Genomic DNA, 16569 nt, shown 5'->3' on the forward strand with positions numbered 1-16569 from the left:
ATTTAGGGGTGTTTGGTAGCTGTCCCCAGTGCCCAGCACAGTGAGTGTGTCAAAGGCTGAGGGTCTTTGGTTGCTGTGTGGCTGCTCTTTGAGGAGGGTGGGTGCGGAGGCACAGGCCAGGGTGTGCTGGGTTGGGGAGGAGGTGATGATCATTGAGCCTGTTTGGATTTCCCAGCCAGACACTCTCTGCTGTTTCTAGCCATACCAGTTACTGCTGTGCAGCTGGATGGACCTTCCATTTGAAATGTTGTTTACAATCCCACGTGTGCCTTGTCTGTATTTCAGGCACAGGGGCCATCTCTAAGCTGGCCATACCTTCATGGTTGAAGGCACTTTTCTGGTTGTTGTCTTGTGTTCCGCTTTCTTGCCGAGCTCTAAATGGTGTTTGGGAAGATCCCCTGGGTTACAGCAAAGCAGGAGGGAACTGAAATCATTCTGAGGTTTAGTTTGCTATGCTCTACAAAACAGGTTGCTAAAAATTGATACAAACCCATGAATCCATGTCCTGAATACCTTTGTGTAGCACCATCAAATTGCACTCATTTGTGAATGTCTTGTACCTTTCAGACCACTTAAAAAAATTGATAAAGATAGAATTGGCAGTAATATGATCCCCTAACATTATTCAGGGGGTTATTTTCTTTTTTAATGAGACCAGATGTGTTTGTTTGCTGTCTAGAGACTCGATTTCTCGGGGATTGAGCCAGATGTGAAGCCTTTTGAGGAAAAGTGCAGCCGGCGCTTCGTGGTTTGCTGCCAGGACTTCTCCCTCAACCTCCTCGCTCAGCTGAGTGACAGGGCAGAAGAAGGACCCACCAACGTAAGGGGAGCTCCAGCATGTCCTGCTTTGTCTTTTTTCCTCTCGCCACAAAGAAAATACCTAGGCAAATTAACCTGTGGGGTTAAAATGATCCCATTTTGCCATGAGCACCAGTGGGACCTGGACAGGCAGTGACTGCTGGCCCAGAGTCCGAAAATGTGTTTGGGCACACCAGCAAACACCAAAAATGTGTTTGATGATGTGCCTCAGCCTGCTGGGAAACCTGTGCTTCAGGGGCACAGGGAATGAGGACTGTGTGTCTGCCAAATTCTGCATCCCTGTGAAAGTCCTGTTGGTAAATGATTAGGCTCCGTCCTCAAACCACTCAAGGCTGTGTTTTGTTTCCCCTAATGGCAAGGGATTTCCCTGTTCTGGAACCTTCCTCTGACTCCTAGCCTAACTCTATTCACAGTCACTTTTTTATATGCATTTGTTATTGTGCCAAAGTTGTGCCTTAGCCTAAAAACCCTGGTATTTTCTGAGCCTCTGATGTCTGTAGGCAGCTATCACATGTCACCTCAGCCTTTGTTCTGCTGGACTGAGCAGACCAGTCTCCTCCAGTCCTTCCTCCCAAAACAAATCCCTGCTGTCACCTCCTGTGCTTGCTCTGGCTGGAGTCAGCCCTTTCTGCAGGGGTGCAGGGCAGGCAGAGGCACCAGCACTGCCCCATCTCTGCTGATGCTGCCCTGTCTGATGCCTGGGAGAATCACAAAGGCTTTTTTGTGATGGTTTCACATTGGCAGCTCACAGCTCTGAGACACAACACCAGGCTCAGTAACTCCCAGCAGATGGATGCATTGCTAATAGCAAAGATTCTTGTTATCCATCCTTAATCAGGTCCAGAGTGAGACTTAATCAGCACATTTTCAGCATTGATGTAATGCCTCCAAGTCATGCTGGAATGTCTTGGGCATGCTACAGTTTTATCTTCAGGCCTGCATTTTTATCTTTCCATGGATGCACGCCTCCTAGGATGTTTGAATTAGAAATACATGAATTATTGCCATTTGCCTGGTGTTGTCAAGGTCAGTAGCTACAAAGCAGTTGGCAGATTTTGCACATGCATTTCCTCAGCAGTGTCAGCCCTGTATTTGAGCTCTCCTGGCTGGGAGAGCTAACTTTCCTCCTGGGATAGCATCTGAGGAGCATTTTGAGTGTCACAGTTGAGCCATCCAGAGCTGCTGGACTTTGGAAAATAAATATAGTGATCTTTAGTAGGTGGTCATAAACACTCTTAAGCTGATTTCCTATTGCAAAATGATAAACAGCTCCAATAAATTGAGCTCATCTTTTCTTCCTGACTTCATAGTTTACCACTTAGGTAAAAAACATATGGATATATTTCCTTATATTTCATATAGCTGTGTTCAAACTGACTAGATCAAAATGCAAGAAGGTGCAGGAAAAAGTGGATCTGTATATTTATAAAGCAAATAAACATGGATTATATGTCACTATAGTGGATATTTTTTGCCCCTGATGAGGGAGAAATGGTGAGGAGGACTCCATCTTATCAGAAGGCTAATTAATTCCTTTATTATACTATGTTATTCTATATTATATTACATCTATTACATTACATCTAAACTGAATCTGCCAAGCACTCAACTGCTCACACTGCCCAGAATCTCGTGGCTGTCACTCGACAGTCCCAACACACACACACGCCTGTCCCTGATAGGCCAAGGAAACAAAACACCCTCACTTTGGGTAAACAATCTCCAAACTGCATTCGACTTTGGCACAAACACAGGCACAGCAAATGAGATAAGAATTGTTTTTCTTTTCTCTGAGGTTCAGAGGATGTGAATCTCAGAAATATTCTTGGGAAGTTGTGCCTTGCTTTTCTCTGTGAAGAGAAATGTAGCTACACGTCACAGTTCTGTAAAATGCTGGTGTACCAAAGTAAGGGAACAAAGAGGAGCAGAAGGTTCCTAGTTTCCTTGTCAGGAAAAGCAGTGCTGTTGATACTCTTGAGCCTGAGCTGTGCATTTTTTATGACACACATATTCAATCCAATTTCCAGGTTGAGCCCTTTTTCCTAAGCTTGGCGTTATTCGACCTGAAAAGTAACTGCAAGATTTCAGCTGACTTCCACGTGGACCTGAACCCCCCCTGTGTGCGGGACATGCTGCAGGAGGGCTCAGAGCCCAGGGCAGAGGGAGCCCCGGGGCAGTGCCCTGGGCAGAGCCTGCTGCACGGCGTCCCGGAGTCCTGCCTGCGCTACATAAAACAGGTCAGTGCCTCCCCTTCTCCCCATTCTGTGCCACTGCTGGGGCTTTCAGTGACTTTGAAGTGTGTTGTTATCCTCTGTGTGGTAGCCAGAAGCCAGCTTTTCTCCTGAGTTCTGGTCAGTGTTGAAGTGGCCGTGCAGGTCTCGCTGGCAGTGATGGGCAAAGTGCAGGGAGAGTTTTCCAAGACTTGGCCATGCTCAGGCCTGGTGAGCCCCTGTGGCCCATCCCCAGGGCAGGGTGTGTGTGGGTGTGGGAAGGGACAGTGGGAAGATCAGGCCAGACCCTGTGGTGCACACTGGGGTCCTGCAGTGACAGCTGCTGCCTCTCTGTTGCAGGGGGTGTTCTCCGTGACCAACCCACACACAGAGATCTTCCTGGTGGCCCGAGTGGAGAAGGTGCTGCAGGGCAGCATTGCCCACTGTGCAGAGCCCTACATGAAAAACTCAGACCCTGGGAAGGTACTGGCTGGGGCAATGGGTGCATCAGCTGAGAGATGCTGTCTGCTGCTGCTGCAGGGGGTAGAGGGGGATGAAACATGGGTTGTTCTGCAGCTCTTCAGTTCTTGCTGGCAAAAGCAGGCTTTGTCCATTCTGCTTGCACTGTTCCCAGGCTGGCTTCAGCTGGGCTGTCCTGGGAGACTTGGTTCCTTCCCGTGGAAAGAGGCAGAGGATTGGAAAGAACCAAGCATTTGGGGCCTGACCTTCCCCCATTACACTTCAGCAAGCCAAAGCCTGGGCTGGGCTGAGAGGAGAAAGTGGGATACTTCATCTCCAGAATGAAGTGTCTGCATGGAATCATAGAATCCTGTATCTTGGAAAAACCCTATAAGATCATTGAGTCCAGCCATTAACCCAGCACTGTCAGCTCCACCACTAAACTGTGTCCCTAAGCACCACATCCACGTGTGTTTTTAACACCTCCACCACTTCTCTGGGCAGCTTTTCCAATGCTTGACAACCCTTTGGGTGAAGAAATTTTTCCTGACATCCAAGAGAGCGGCCCTACTGTTTGACACCAGCTTCAGTGTCTGCATCCATGTGGAGCTGATGCTGCCTTGTTGCAGCCAGTCAAGAGTAGTTCCTGAAAGGTCAATTATAGAATACCTGGTAATGATGACATTCCCTTGGCACACTTTGTGAGTCTGTATAGGATGAGCCAAGTGCAGTCAGTTTTAGAAAATACACTTAACACCTTTTGGCAAATAGAGCACTAATAAATACCCTGGCAGTTCAATCCTGAGGAGGTTTACCATGACTGCCCACAATGTTTGCTGCTGCTTCGCAGGCTGACAGCTGTGGGTGCTGTGAAGGGACACACGGGGATGTCTGTCAGCTGCACTGGTGCCTGGAGCAGACAGAGATGCTCCTCCCTGGAGACTGCAGCTCCCTTCACTGCTGTGCTGGGGCAGCATCAAGGCCTGGCACCTTTGACCTGCCTCTCTGTGTTTTGCAGACTGCCCAGAAGGTCCACAAGGTGGCCAAGCAGGTGTGCAGCCGTCTGGGGCAGTACCGGATGCCCTTCGGCTGGGCTGCCAGGTCAGTGCCTCACCTCGGGCTGGGCTCTGCCCACACTGGGAGCTGCTGCTGCTGCTGCTCAGAGTGACCTGGGACATGGTTGGGAAAGGGGCCAAGTGGCTCAAGTCAGTGAGGTTGCAGCTGAGGGCAGAGTTTGGTTCCAACTCCCGAGAAAGAATTGGGATTGGCCTGAAATGCTCTATCTAGAATTAGAAACAAAATATTAAAAAGTAAACAGTGCTAGGGCTGGGAAGGCAGTAACCTTCCTACTGACCTGCAGCTACTGCTGTCAGGGCAGAACATTTCTAGGGACAAAATACACTGTCCCATGCTACCAAGGGAATCACTGCAGAAATTCCCTCCTAGCACCAGCCACTGCCAGGGACAGGATGAAAGCAGAGGCCTTCCCAGCCTGGCAATGGCAATCAGATGGGTTTGTTTTCTATCTTAAACTCTGCTTTAATTAATGTTCTTGGGAATGGCTGGAGGTAGTGATCCCATTCCCTTGCTGTTCTTTTACTGGGACTCATAAGTGTGTCAGTGCTAACTCTCTTAAAGCTCAGTCAGAGGAAGGCAAGCTCATCTACTGCCTCCTAGTGCTAAATTGCATTTGGTGCTGGGAATGACGTGGGAGCACAGGAAGCTGTCACAGCAGCTGGAGTTTGGGGGCATAGTGCTTGCAATGTGTATTTTTGAACTGGGTGTCCCTGTGGTGCCGGCTGCTCATCTTTGAGGTGGTGGTTTTGGGATGCAGCTGGATGGACCCTGGCAGCCAGCACTCAGCCCTCTGCCAAGGGGATCCTCCCCTAATGGTGGGCTCTGGGTGGGCATTGACTTAGGCTGGCTCCAGGTTTGTTCCTGCTGGGTAAAGTGCTGCCTTTGGAGCTGAGTGGGCTTCTGCAGGGAGCTGTGTTGCTCTGCATTCCTGGAACATTTCCCCTGTGGGTCTCAGAGGAAAGTGCTTGCACAGAAGTGGAGTGCAGATGCTTTAATGTTCTTATTATACACAGACACCTATTAATTTCAAGGGCAGAGATTCTGGTATTCATCCAGGGCAGAGTCCAGTCTCCTGCTCTGATTCCAGGAGGAAGCTAATGCATTTCTCCAAACTGGTTTTTATTGTGCTCTCCTTTCCTGGGAGGATTTCTGTGCTCTTGACCCCATGTGCAAGTGGGAAGGTGCTTTACCACTTGGTGTTAGTGGGAGGGGATGGAAGGGTGTTTGTGATTGTGGACCAGGCTTGGAAATGGGCTGAATGTGTCCTGACCTGGCTGGAGAGAGGGGAATGGATAATGATGTCCCAGCGATTTCATGTGACAGCTGCAGCCTGGGTTGGGTCTAAGCACCAGTCAGGGTGGGAGAACAGTCAGGCCTGTGGTGCTGGGAGCAGTCAGAGGCCAGTGAACCCCTTGCCTGACGAGCATGAACTGCCTTTCAGATGTGTCAGAGACCTCAGTGTCTGTATATTTACCAACATTTAGAAAATACACCTCTTGGTTTCTGCAGGCCAGTTTTCAAAGACTCCCAGGGCACTCTTGATGCTGATGGAAAATTCTCACCCCTGTACAAGCAAGACAGTGGCAAACTCTCAAATGAAGATATGCTGAAGCTTTTAGCTGAGTATAAGAAGTAAGTGCAAGAGACTGGTGCAGGGGCTAGGCAGACATTTTAACATATATTTTTAAACAGTTAAGTGTAAGCATGAGACAGCAATTTCTAAAATATTTGGAGGGTAGCAAGAAGTGCTGATGATGTGCTCTGCACCTGAGCTTTCAAGGTTCACACTCTTGTTCCTCTCTCCCTAACACAGACCAGAGAAGACAAAACTGCAGGTCATTCCAGCCCAGTTAAATATCATCATCAAAGACATCCCACTGGACTTCACAAGTAAGGATCTTGGATCTTAACAGAAGTGCTGATGGCTTGAGCCTCAGGAGTTAATGCTTCTAGGGGAGATTTTGCTGTTGCATTAACAAGAGTATCTCAGGGCTGCCATCAGAAATGAGTAATTCAGCACAGCCACTGACTTGTAAGTCTTTCTGATGCACTCTGTGGAGGAGATGTGGTCCAAGTGCAGAGATTTATCTGAGGGATTGATCCTCTCTACATTTTGGCCATCACACCCTAAATCTGAAGGAAGCCAACTGCCTGCTTTTGCACCAATCTCATATGACATTTTTGATCCATAACATTGTAGGGTTTTACAAACATGGTCAGTGTGATTCTTTGCCTTGCATTTAAAGAAACTGAAGCAAAGAAAGGACTTGTGATGTGTTCAGTGTAATTCCATGGGCTTTTGGCAACTCCTGTCACAGGTTATGTAGTCTAATCTCCTGTCCAAAAGGCTTTTCTAGTGGACCTAATTTACTCAGTTCTTATTCTCTTATAGATTGTTTCACAGCTTCTTACATTCCTATAAAACCCTTTGAGAAGGGCTGTGAGGACGTTGCAGTTGAAGTGGAGGAGCTTGTCCCAGAAGTTGCAAAATACTGTTACCCCTTCACTGTCTACAAAAATCACCTCTATGTCTACCCCCTGCACTTGAAGTATGAGAACCAGAAGGTGTTTGCAAAGGTGAGTGACCCTGGGAGTGATCTGGGGAGTGACATGGGGAGTGACCCTGGGAGTGATCTGAGGGGAGTTACCTGAGGGGGAGTGACCCAGAGAGTGACCCAGAGAGTGACCTGCAGCCAGGCTTGGTGTGGGCCAGGGTGATTGCTGCTCATGCTCCTGTTCTCCCCCATTTCAGGCAAGGAATATTGCTGTCTGTGTGGAGTTCAGGGATTCAGATGAAGCTGATGCCAAGCCATTAAAGGTGGGTTAACGTTACCTTTTAACAGGGCTGCCATTTTGGGTGCTCTGTACCAGCCAGGCTGAGCAGGGCAGGAGAAAAGCACTGAGTTTCCATGGTCACTGGTTTAATTTGGCCAGCTGATTTCGGGTGGCAGGACCCCGAATTCAGCTCTGCTTTTGTGTTTGCAGTGCATATATGGCAAGCCCGGGGGCCCTCTGCTGACCACTCACGCCTACGCTGCCGTGCTGCACCACAACCAGAGCCCCGAGTTCTATGATGAGGTAAAAGCAACCTGGGAAACAGCAGGTTTTCCTGGATGTTACAATGCCAAGGGGCTTTTCAGGACACCTCTTTTTCCAGGGCTGGGTGAAATGTGGGTAAAGATAATCAGCAGCCCTTTGCCTCAGCAGAAGGGCTCAGCACAGCCAGAGCCTTTGTCAGTTTTTAATGTCAGTTTGTTTGCTGCTGTCTCTACTGTCACGCTTTGTGCACTCCAATCACACACCCCCATTAATAAGTAATGTTGCAAATGTGATGGAAATGTTAGGAGTTGTTTAAGGTGGGTAAGAATGTATCTTGTGTAACTGCATACAAAATAACATTTGTGAAATGAAGTAGAACTAAAATACTACTCCACAACTAAAAATACAGTCTGATCTATCATGATATCATTTTAGATTAAAATTGAGCTTCCAATTCACCTCCATCAAAAGCATCATTTGCTTTTCACCTTCTATCATGTCAGCTGTGAAATTAATACAAAGGCTACATCGAAAAAACAAGACACCGTTGAAACTCAAGGTATGTTCAATGCTTAAATTACTTCTGTTGGAGTGTAAAAGGCCAAGATAAAACAAATGTAGGGACATGAAAAAAAAGTGATTTACATACCAGCCTATATGAATTTTCTTTTCTAAAAGCAACCTGATATGATATTGTAGGTAAAAAATGGAATAAACTCCATGGTTTTAGTTTACATTAAATCTTAAATTTTTGCTGCAGTCTGACAGCTCTTTCTGTATGTTCCTGACTTGACTTGCACAAATGTGCTGTTGTCAGGCAAGTCACCAATATAAACTTGCTGTGAGATCAGGGTCTCAGGGGCTGATCCTGGTAGCACTGGGCATGTGCACACCTGGGTCCCACTGGTTGGGAAGCCTCTCCCTCCCTGCAGCCCTCAAAGGACCCTGACCATGGTGCACAGCCATGGCTCGTGCACTGTTCCTGCCCCTCACACCCACGCCCGCTCTGCGCTGCGTCCGAATTTGGTTCGCCAGCTAAAAGGTGCTTTAGTGACACTGCTGTGGTTGATCCCTTGGATGTCCTGGGATGAGCCAGAGCTGTTTTTGAGCTGGGCACGTCCCAGTGTGTGTGCTGACCCTGTGCCTGGTTGCCTTTGCAGTGGGGTTCTCCTGGGTGCCGCTGCTGAAGGACGGGCGCGTCGTGCCCCTGGAGCGGCAGCTGCCCGTGTCCTGCACCCTCCCCCCCGGGTACCTGGGCCTTCCAGACTCAGACTCACGCAAGGTAGGGTGCCATCTGAAATTCTGAAATGGGCCTGAGTGGGAAAGGAGGAGTGTCTTTGTCATATTTTCTGAAAAATCCCTTCGCCAGGATTTCTTCTCCTGAGAAGCCTCAGAGAAGAATGAAAACAATAATTATCTGATTGCTTCTCCCTGTTTTGCTGCTTTGGAATGTGGTCTGGAGATTGTCTATCCAACAGCTGGTTGTTCAATTGGTTTTATGGGAATTGTTTTGACTTAATGACCAATCACCATCCAGCTGTGTCGGGACTCTGAAAGCAGTCACAAGTTTTCATTGTTCATTCTTTGTAACCTTTTGTCTGTATCCTTTCTCTATCCTTTAGTATAGTATTAGTATAGTATTTCTTTAATATAATATAATATCCTAAAGTAATAAATTAGCCTTCTAAGAACATGGAGTCAGATTCTCAATTTCTCCTTCATCCTGGGGACCCAGAAAATACCACAGAGGAGGGAAGCTGAGCTTTGTTACCACTGTAAATTCTGGGTTTCTGTTGGTGCTTTGCTCAACTGAAAGCATCTCTACTGCAGGACACTCCCAAAGCTTAAAGTTCCTAGGGGTGGGAGGCAAGACCCCTTTAATTCCACTTTCTCTGGGTATGCCAGTTGCAGAGGGTGGCAGGCTGGGCTGTTGCAGATGGCACAGATCAGGAGAAGAGCCTGTGCTCTGTGTGCCTGTTTTCATGGGGAAGGTGGTGTTTGTGCTGGGGGGGGACCCTTTTTCCACCCCAGCCAGTACCTTCTGAGCAGGTGTCTGCACAGAGCCACCTTCTCACCACAGTCTGAAACCAAGTACTTGGATGTTGTCTGTTCACAGCAACCCAGCATGGATGCAAAGTGGGTGGATGGAGCAAAGCCACTGTTTAAAATCAGAATCCATTTGGACTCTACCATTTACACCCAGGTAAGTCAAACACTTTTAAAACTTCCAGCACAAAGGAAGAGACTGCTGTGTCTCTACTACAGCTAAGCCATAGGTGGTGTGGGAAAGAGGGCCCTGGTACCTGGTTTGCAAAGCAGCACTGAGCTATTCCTGAAGCACATGGCTGGGATCTGCTCCTTGGCTGGATGGGGTGAGATAATTGTGTGACTGAATGAGCCTGGGGAGAGGCTGATGTTTCCTTGGCCAGTTGCACTATAACTGGCAGGACCAAGGAAACATTTGAGCAAATGACCTGTTTCAGTGAGGCAAAAGAGAGACCTGGTGGATGTGAGAGGTTTCCCCAGACTGTAGAATCATTAATGTTGAAAAGACCTCTAAGATCATCGAGTCCAAACTAGTATTAGACTTTTTATTAAGTTTTTAAAAAAAACATTCTCTGACAGCAGCAGACACAAGAAACCAGTCCTGGTTTCCCTTTGAAAGCAGTTCAGGCTGTTTTACCAGGTCCTGCTGTGTTCTGCTGTCTTATGGTAGTGATGGACTTCCCAAAGTTTCACGTGACGTGCAGCAAAGATCCCCAGCACATCCTCTAGGGCTGTCCTGTCAGCACTCCTCCTGGGGGAATGCCCTTGGCTGGATGCCATCAGCTTCATTTACATTCCAAAAAATGGCTTTCAGCATCTAATTCTGTTTTTGGAGATTTACTGACTCTGTATAGCACTGAGAGCAGCATAGTAGTTATGCTTCCTCCCAAATTACATTTCCAGATGCTTTTCAGAGTTAAATAATCCAGTAATTAAATCTAACCTTGGAGGAGGAGGGAGAGTAAGAGGAAGTAATGGGATGGACAGTAGGAGGCTGGTGAGGCAGTTTCTGTGAGTTGCAGCTGTTGGGAAGGTTTCTGTTTCTCCAGACCAGTGTTCATTGGGGATTGGGGTTTAGGGTAGTACAACCACAGCAGAATTTTAACACTGCTGGAAGTTTTGTGCTTAATATTGAGGTTAGTTGGGAGGCAGGGGCTGAGCAGGGGATGGGTATGTTGGAAAAGACAGAGCAGTCCTGGGAGATGGCAGCTGGGCATCTCAAGTGCCATGGGGACATGGGGTTTGCTGGGGACATGGTCCACTGCTGCAGGAAAGTCACCAAATTTCCAAGTGCAAGCAACAGAGTAGGGGCTGACAGATGTTGAGGCTGCTGAACTGAACTTGTTTGTCTTTTCCAGGACATGCACTTGCACAAATTCTTCCACTACTGCCAGCTGGTTCAGGCGGGAGCTAAGGAAGTGCCAGGAGAGCTTGTTAAATACCTAAAGGTGAACAGTGCCTGTCGCTGGGCTTCATTTGTGTTCTTACAGACTGTCAGCAAACACCCAGAACCCTGCCCTGTGGGAACACACCCCTGCTAGGGCCAGTGCATTGTGCAGTACCCTTACTTTTGCTGTATCCTGTCAGATGGGCTAGGATTTAAATTAAATGTTTTTTCATGTCCCTACATTCATTTTATCTCGTCAGACGATTTTCTGTGTGCTGCTTCCCTCTGCCTTCCACAAGGGATAAAACAAGCAGTCAGCATTGCTCTGCCATGCTCAAGGCAAAGCTCTCCTGGTGCACTCTCACACCCTTGCTGCTCTAGCTTTGATTCAGCCCTTTAAACTCTAGCACAGTTCCTTGTTTTCTGGGAGCCCATTCGAAATGCGAGTTTTTATTTCCAGGCTGAAAAAGATACATGAGATTATCAGCCAGTTAAATGTGAGCAGAGGTGACCTATGACCTAGACCCAGCTTTTTGGAAATCACTGCAGCATGAGTAAGGGCTTTGGAGCAGGTCCAGCAAGGGCTTCTGCAGGGAATATTATTCTTGGCTGTTTACTGTCCTTGTTTCCTTCCATAACTGCCTGTTTTTGAGAGTGGTGCTGTAGCAACAGCTCCACTTCCAGTGGTGGGGATGTATCACCACAGGGTTACTTAATATGTGTCAGATAAGGTATAAATATTTTAAGAAATAGAAATAATAGCAGGTTTTAAAGCCAAGCACTAAAATCACAGTAGCTTTGTTGTGAGCATTTTGCCAGGTCCCAGCCCTGCCAAGCCCCAGCAGCCTCACTGCAGCCTTCAGACAGGGAGATAGGTATGTGCTAACCACAAGTGAGGGATTCTTAACCACCACCACCACCTCAATAATTTCAGTAATTTAAGTAGCTAGATACAGATTTAAAAACCTTTTGTTAGATTTGCAGGTTTGAAAACTGAAAATGAAACATGCTATCTTTCCTAGACTCATATCACGAGCTTCAGGCACAAGAGCTCTGAGAGTCTGGTGGAGAGCCTGTGCATGAGACCATCCTGACCTTCACCAATTGCCTTAAACTCCATTTTCAATAGCAAGCTATGCTCTTTGAAAAGAAAAGTCTCTCTGAAAGTCATTGGTTAGCAGTTTTTCATGCTCCAAAGGCATTTGTGGAAATGGGACTTCAGAAAACTGGCACAAGTGATGAGAAGACTTAAGAGCAAAACTTAAATTCTGAGCTTTTCAAATCAGATTAGTAGCCTTTGACCTCTAATGAAGTCATATCTGCCTGGACACATCTGAGAGGAGGATTAATACCTGCCATGAGTGATTTGTATTGCTCCCTGAAGGTTTTCAGCTGGGTTCTGTCGGCAGGTCCTGCTATGGGTTTTCCTGTCCTCCAGTGGGCTGAAGCATTTGCACACCCTGAATCCTTTGTTGTCCCATTGCCACAGAAATGTCTGAGGACTGTAAATGTTTAACATCTGCAACACGTTGAACTAAAAGTGTCTGTGTTCTGAACATTTGTTTTAGTGTTTGCACGCCATGGAGATCCAAGTAATGATTCAGTTTCTACCTGTAATTCTTATGCAACTATTTAGAGTCCTCACAAACGTGACGCAGGAGGATGAAGTAGCTGTCAACTGCACCATGTGAGTGCTGGCTGAACCTTCCAGTGACAAATGCAAGGCCACAAATGGCAAAAGCAGGGTCTGGTTTCCCAGGGCAGGGTGCTAAGTGACAGCGCTGGCTGTCCCCTGCTGCTGTCTTCCCCTGGATCGTGTGGGTGGCATGGGGGCATTGTGGGGCTCTTCTCCTGGGGGTGGTGTGAGGAAAGACATGGTACTTTAAAGATATTCCTGGTTTGTTTCTCAAAAGAGAAAGGGTTCGGTGGCTCTGGGAATTGAGTTGTCTTATCAAAGAGCTGCAGAGTGCCCAGGTGTGTCCCAGCTGCAGGCAGCAGATGTGGGGAGCAGTGTCCTGGTCTCATCCCGGCACGCCAGTCCCTGGGGCTGGGATTGCTCCTGGGGCTGCTGTGGGGCTGCTGCAGCTCCAGCTGTGCAGGCTCTGAGCTCCAGCAGCCCCGAGAGGGCAGCAGCGACCCGGGCAGCACTGCAGGAGCTGCAGCCAGGGCACCTTCCCTGCAGGAGCTGCAGCCAGGGCACCTTCCCTGCCTGGCACTGGCAGCGATCCCTGGATCCCAGAGATGCACTAAAACACACAGAACATGCACCTTCCTCCCGTGGTGCTGCCTCAGAGCAGTGCTGCCTGCACAGGGGGTGGTAGATGTCACCCTCCTCTGGTCCCTCCATGTGCCAGGAGCATCCTGCTCCCATGGAACTGGAGGCTGAGCCCCAGTCCCCAAGGATGTGGTGCCTGTTGCAGTCACAGCCCTGCCCCATGTGGTGTGGGTCATGAGAACTTCTCCTCTGTGGAGCGCTGATTTCCACTCTGTTTGAAGAGGGTGAGGACAGGGCAACAGGTGACCGCACCTGTTGGGTGACCAGCTCCCACCTTCATTTCCAGAGATTTTTATCAAAACTTGGCCTGATGCTTTCCAGTTTGTCAGTATCTTTCTGTTTAAGATACTCTTTTCTCATCAGATTTTCATAGTGGAATTTAAAACCCACTTTATCTGATAAATGGCTTGTAAGCTCCTCCTTGTGGTTTGGCCTGTGGGGTCTGTGACAACATGCAATGGCTTGTTGTTCCCTCTGGCTGGGAGTGGAATGTAAATCCCCAGTAGTGGCTGGGGAAACCAGGCCTTGATCAGCCGCCTGGGAGTGAGTCCAGAGGGCTGGCATGTTCTCCAGCATCTGCTTGACCTTCCCACACTGCAAGGCAACAGCCCAAAATAATCCAGTGCACATAACAAGGAGCACATGATGTAATTAAATTATAAAAAATAAGGAGGCTTCCAGAATTAATAAATCCTGGGGGTGCAAGGAGGTATCAGATTATAACAAGGATGGAAAGTGTTCTGTCTCGCCTCTTTGTGCAAGGAGTCCTCTAGTGCTAAAAGTCAGCTTGTCTGGGCCAGCACAGAAGTGGAGAAGAGGCTTTGGGCACCTCATCTGAGTGCTTTGTGCAAGGGTGGTGCAGGAGCTGTGGGGGTGCTGGCTGCAGAGCTGTCACTCTGCAAATCAGGCCGTGCCAGTGGCCTCATGAGGCTTTTGGGGTTGGGCAGGTGGGACACATGTGTGTGTCTGTTTTTGTGAGCTAGAGGAACTTGCCCTTGTGTGGCTGCTGAACACAAACCACGTTTCTCCCCAGGGTTCTTCTGCACATCGTGTCCAAGTGCCATGAGGAAGGGCTGGACCACTACCTGCGCTCCTTCCTGAAGGTCAGTGCTGACACACTGCCCCTGTGGGGACAGCTCACCCTGACCCTGCTCTTTTCCCCAGTCAGGGGTGACATGCTGCCCCTCAAAGCTCCCTGAGGGGCAGCTCAGCCTGACCCTGCTCTTTTCCCCAGTACGTGTTCCGAGCCGAGAAACCCAGTGCCAAGCAGGCCAAGATGACCCACGAGATCCTGGTGCTTTCCATGGCCACCATCTTGAAGCAGTCAGCAGATTTTCTGGCCATCAATAAGCTCCTCAAGGTGAAGTATTGGCAGTACTTAGCTGCCAAGGGTAGAGGGGAAGGAAAGGGGGTCTGGTGTTAAGCCCAACACTCACCCCCATCTAAACCCACTGCAGGGCAAACCTTGCATGCAAACCAACTCCTTGCATCACATCCTTGAGGTTCTCCCCTTAAAACAGAGATGAATTCTTGCAGGGAGTCTCTAGGCCCATCACAGGAGGCAGCAAAAAGCTGTTAATTTTGCCAGTTTTATCTATTTTCCCCAAGCCACACGTGAAGGGTGACTCATGGGAGGCAAACTGAGTTTCTGCCCCTCTGGGCCTTTGCAGGGCTTGCACCTCAAGCTCTGCTGGTTCTTGGCATTGGGGTGCAGAGGGGCTAAATCCATTCCCACCCTAAGACTGGCAGGACAGCTCTGGGTAGCAAAGTCAGCTATTCCCAACCAACTGTGCAAGCACAGCTGTGCTTACAAAAAGCCACTTGGATGTGAGCTTTCCCTCCCACACAGGTGCTTCCCCACATAGTTGGGGAGTATCAGTCATGTTCAATCCTGCTGAGAACAGTAATAGTATTCTTTGTTCATTCTAGTACTCGTGGTTTTTCTTTGAAGCACTGGCAAAGTCCATGGCAATGTACTTACTGGAAGAAAACAAAATCAAGGTAAAAATGAATTTGTTCAATGCTGCATTACAGAGCTGTCACAAACTCATCCAAAAGCTTTTCTGAAAAGCTATGTGACTATTTAAAAAACCAAAAACCTGCCAAGCTGAACAGCTTCACTTTCTTTTTTACTTCACTTTTCCCTCTTCCACCCTTTCACTCTCAGTTGTAATTTAAAAATTCCAGAAGTCCTTATGGCTTGTGCAGCCTCCTTTTCTGTTCCTACCTGCTGCAGTTGCAGCCAATACTTTCTTTGATCACTGTTTCATTAGTAAGTAATAAAACCAAACACTAAAGAGCTCGTGCCTGAGCTCAGTTGTCCCAGCTCAGCTGCAGCACTGAGCTGGGCTCTGCTCTGCTTTCAGCTGCCCAGAGGGCAGAGGTTCCCTGAGTCCTACCAGCACGCCCTGCACTCGCTGCTGCTGGCCATCATCCCCCACGTCACCATCCGCTACAACGAGATCCCTGAAGAGTCCAGGAATGTCAACTTCAGCCTGGCTAACTTCCTGAAGGTCAGCATTTCTTTCCTTCTCCCAAGATTTGATAGATTGATAATGAGAAATATGGAGCAAGCAAACAAATGTGGTTTTAATTTATCTTGCCTTTGGTTTTTTCAGTTGTAAAAACTCTCGAGGGGATAAGCTGTCCTAGAAAAGAAACCTTTCCCTTTCCAAAGAGACAGTAACTCTGTATGTTACTGAGGGTTTTCAGGCATTCCTAGCAACTGTTTGGAACCTGAAATATATCTACTCCCATTTTAAATATTTCTGTTGTCCACTGGAGACTTTAAGTAAAGTCATCCAGATTATTTCACAGAAACAGGATCGTGTATTGGAAAGTCAGCAGCAAGCCAGAAGATGAAATCTGGCTGCTGGCAGGACAGTAGTATGGAGGGGATTTAGGATAATTGCTTTTCTTTTTAATGGTTGGTCACATGTTGCTATTTTTCCCCAGCGTTGTTTGACCTTTATGGACAGAGGATTTGTTTTTAACTTGATAAATGATTACATTTCTGGATTCAGCCCAAAAGACCCTAAGGTAAGCAGTAGGTTTCTTGAAAAGTGGTTTCTTGTAAAGCAGCTGTACATATCTACATCAGTCAAAGCTTTGTAGTGATTATTTTGCACAACTCTTGGAGGTCTTTTAGACTCTGTTCCTGCAGAGTCTGTAGAGGCAGAGACCTCTTTGTCTGGGCTAAGAGTCTGTAGCCAGACTCTTAAGAGCCAGACTCTTGTTCTTTAAAGTAATGTAAAAAG

General features: G+C 47.9%; 1 protein-coding gene across 1 annotated transcript in view; it reads left to right on the forward strand.

The window, feature by feature from the left end:
- The first annotated feature begins 675 nt into the window (after nucleotides 1-675).
- The window catches only part of DOCK11 (dedicator of cytokinesis 11), a 48971-nt gene continuing 33077 nt past the window's right edge, over nucleotides 676-16569 (forward strand). The window contains exons 1-19 of the mRNA XM_031056041.1: nucleotides 676-820; nucleotides 2847-3056; nucleotides 3390-3512; nucleotides 4507-4589; nucleotides 6075-6197; nucleotides 6379-6455; nucleotides 6958-7142; nucleotides 7318-7383; nucleotides 7551-7643; nucleotides 8040-8163; nucleotides 8765-8886; nucleotides 9721-9807; nucleotides 11009-11098; nucleotides 12606-12724; nucleotides 14346-14415; nucleotides 14547-14672; nucleotides 15242-15313; nucleotides 15679-15825; nucleotides 16268-16351. Coding sequence (XP_030911901.1) covers nucleotides 2949-3056; nucleotides 3390-3512; nucleotides 4507-4589; nucleotides 6075-6197; nucleotides 6379-6455; nucleotides 6958-7142; nucleotides 7318-7383; nucleotides 7551-7643; nucleotides 8040-8163; nucleotides 8765-8886; nucleotides 9721-9807; nucleotides 11009-11098; nucleotides 12606-12724; nucleotides 14346-14415; nucleotides 14547-14672; nucleotides 15242-15313; nucleotides 15679-15825; nucleotides 16268-16351 — 1899 coding nt within the window. The 5' untranslated portion in view covers nucleotides 676-820; nucleotides 2847-2948. The remainder of the gene's footprint in view (nucleotides 821-2846; nucleotides 3057-3389; nucleotides 3513-4506; nucleotides 4590-6074; nucleotides 6198-6378; nucleotides 6456-6957; nucleotides 7143-7317; nucleotides 7384-7550; nucleotides 7644-8039; nucleotides 8164-8764; nucleotides 8887-9720; nucleotides 9808-11008; nucleotides 11099-12605; nucleotides 12725-14345; nucleotides 14416-14546; nucleotides 14673-15241; nucleotides 15314-15678; nucleotides 15826-16267; nucleotides 16352-16569) is intronic.

This window comes from Geospiza fortis, unplaced genomic scaffold (assembly GCF_000277835.1).
Source record: "Geospiza fortis unplaced genomic scaffold, GeoFor_1.0 scaffold157, whole genome shotgun sequence".
NCBI classification, from domain to species: Eukaryota; Metazoa; Chordata; class Aves; order Passeriformes; family Thraupidae; genus Geospiza; species Geospiza fortis.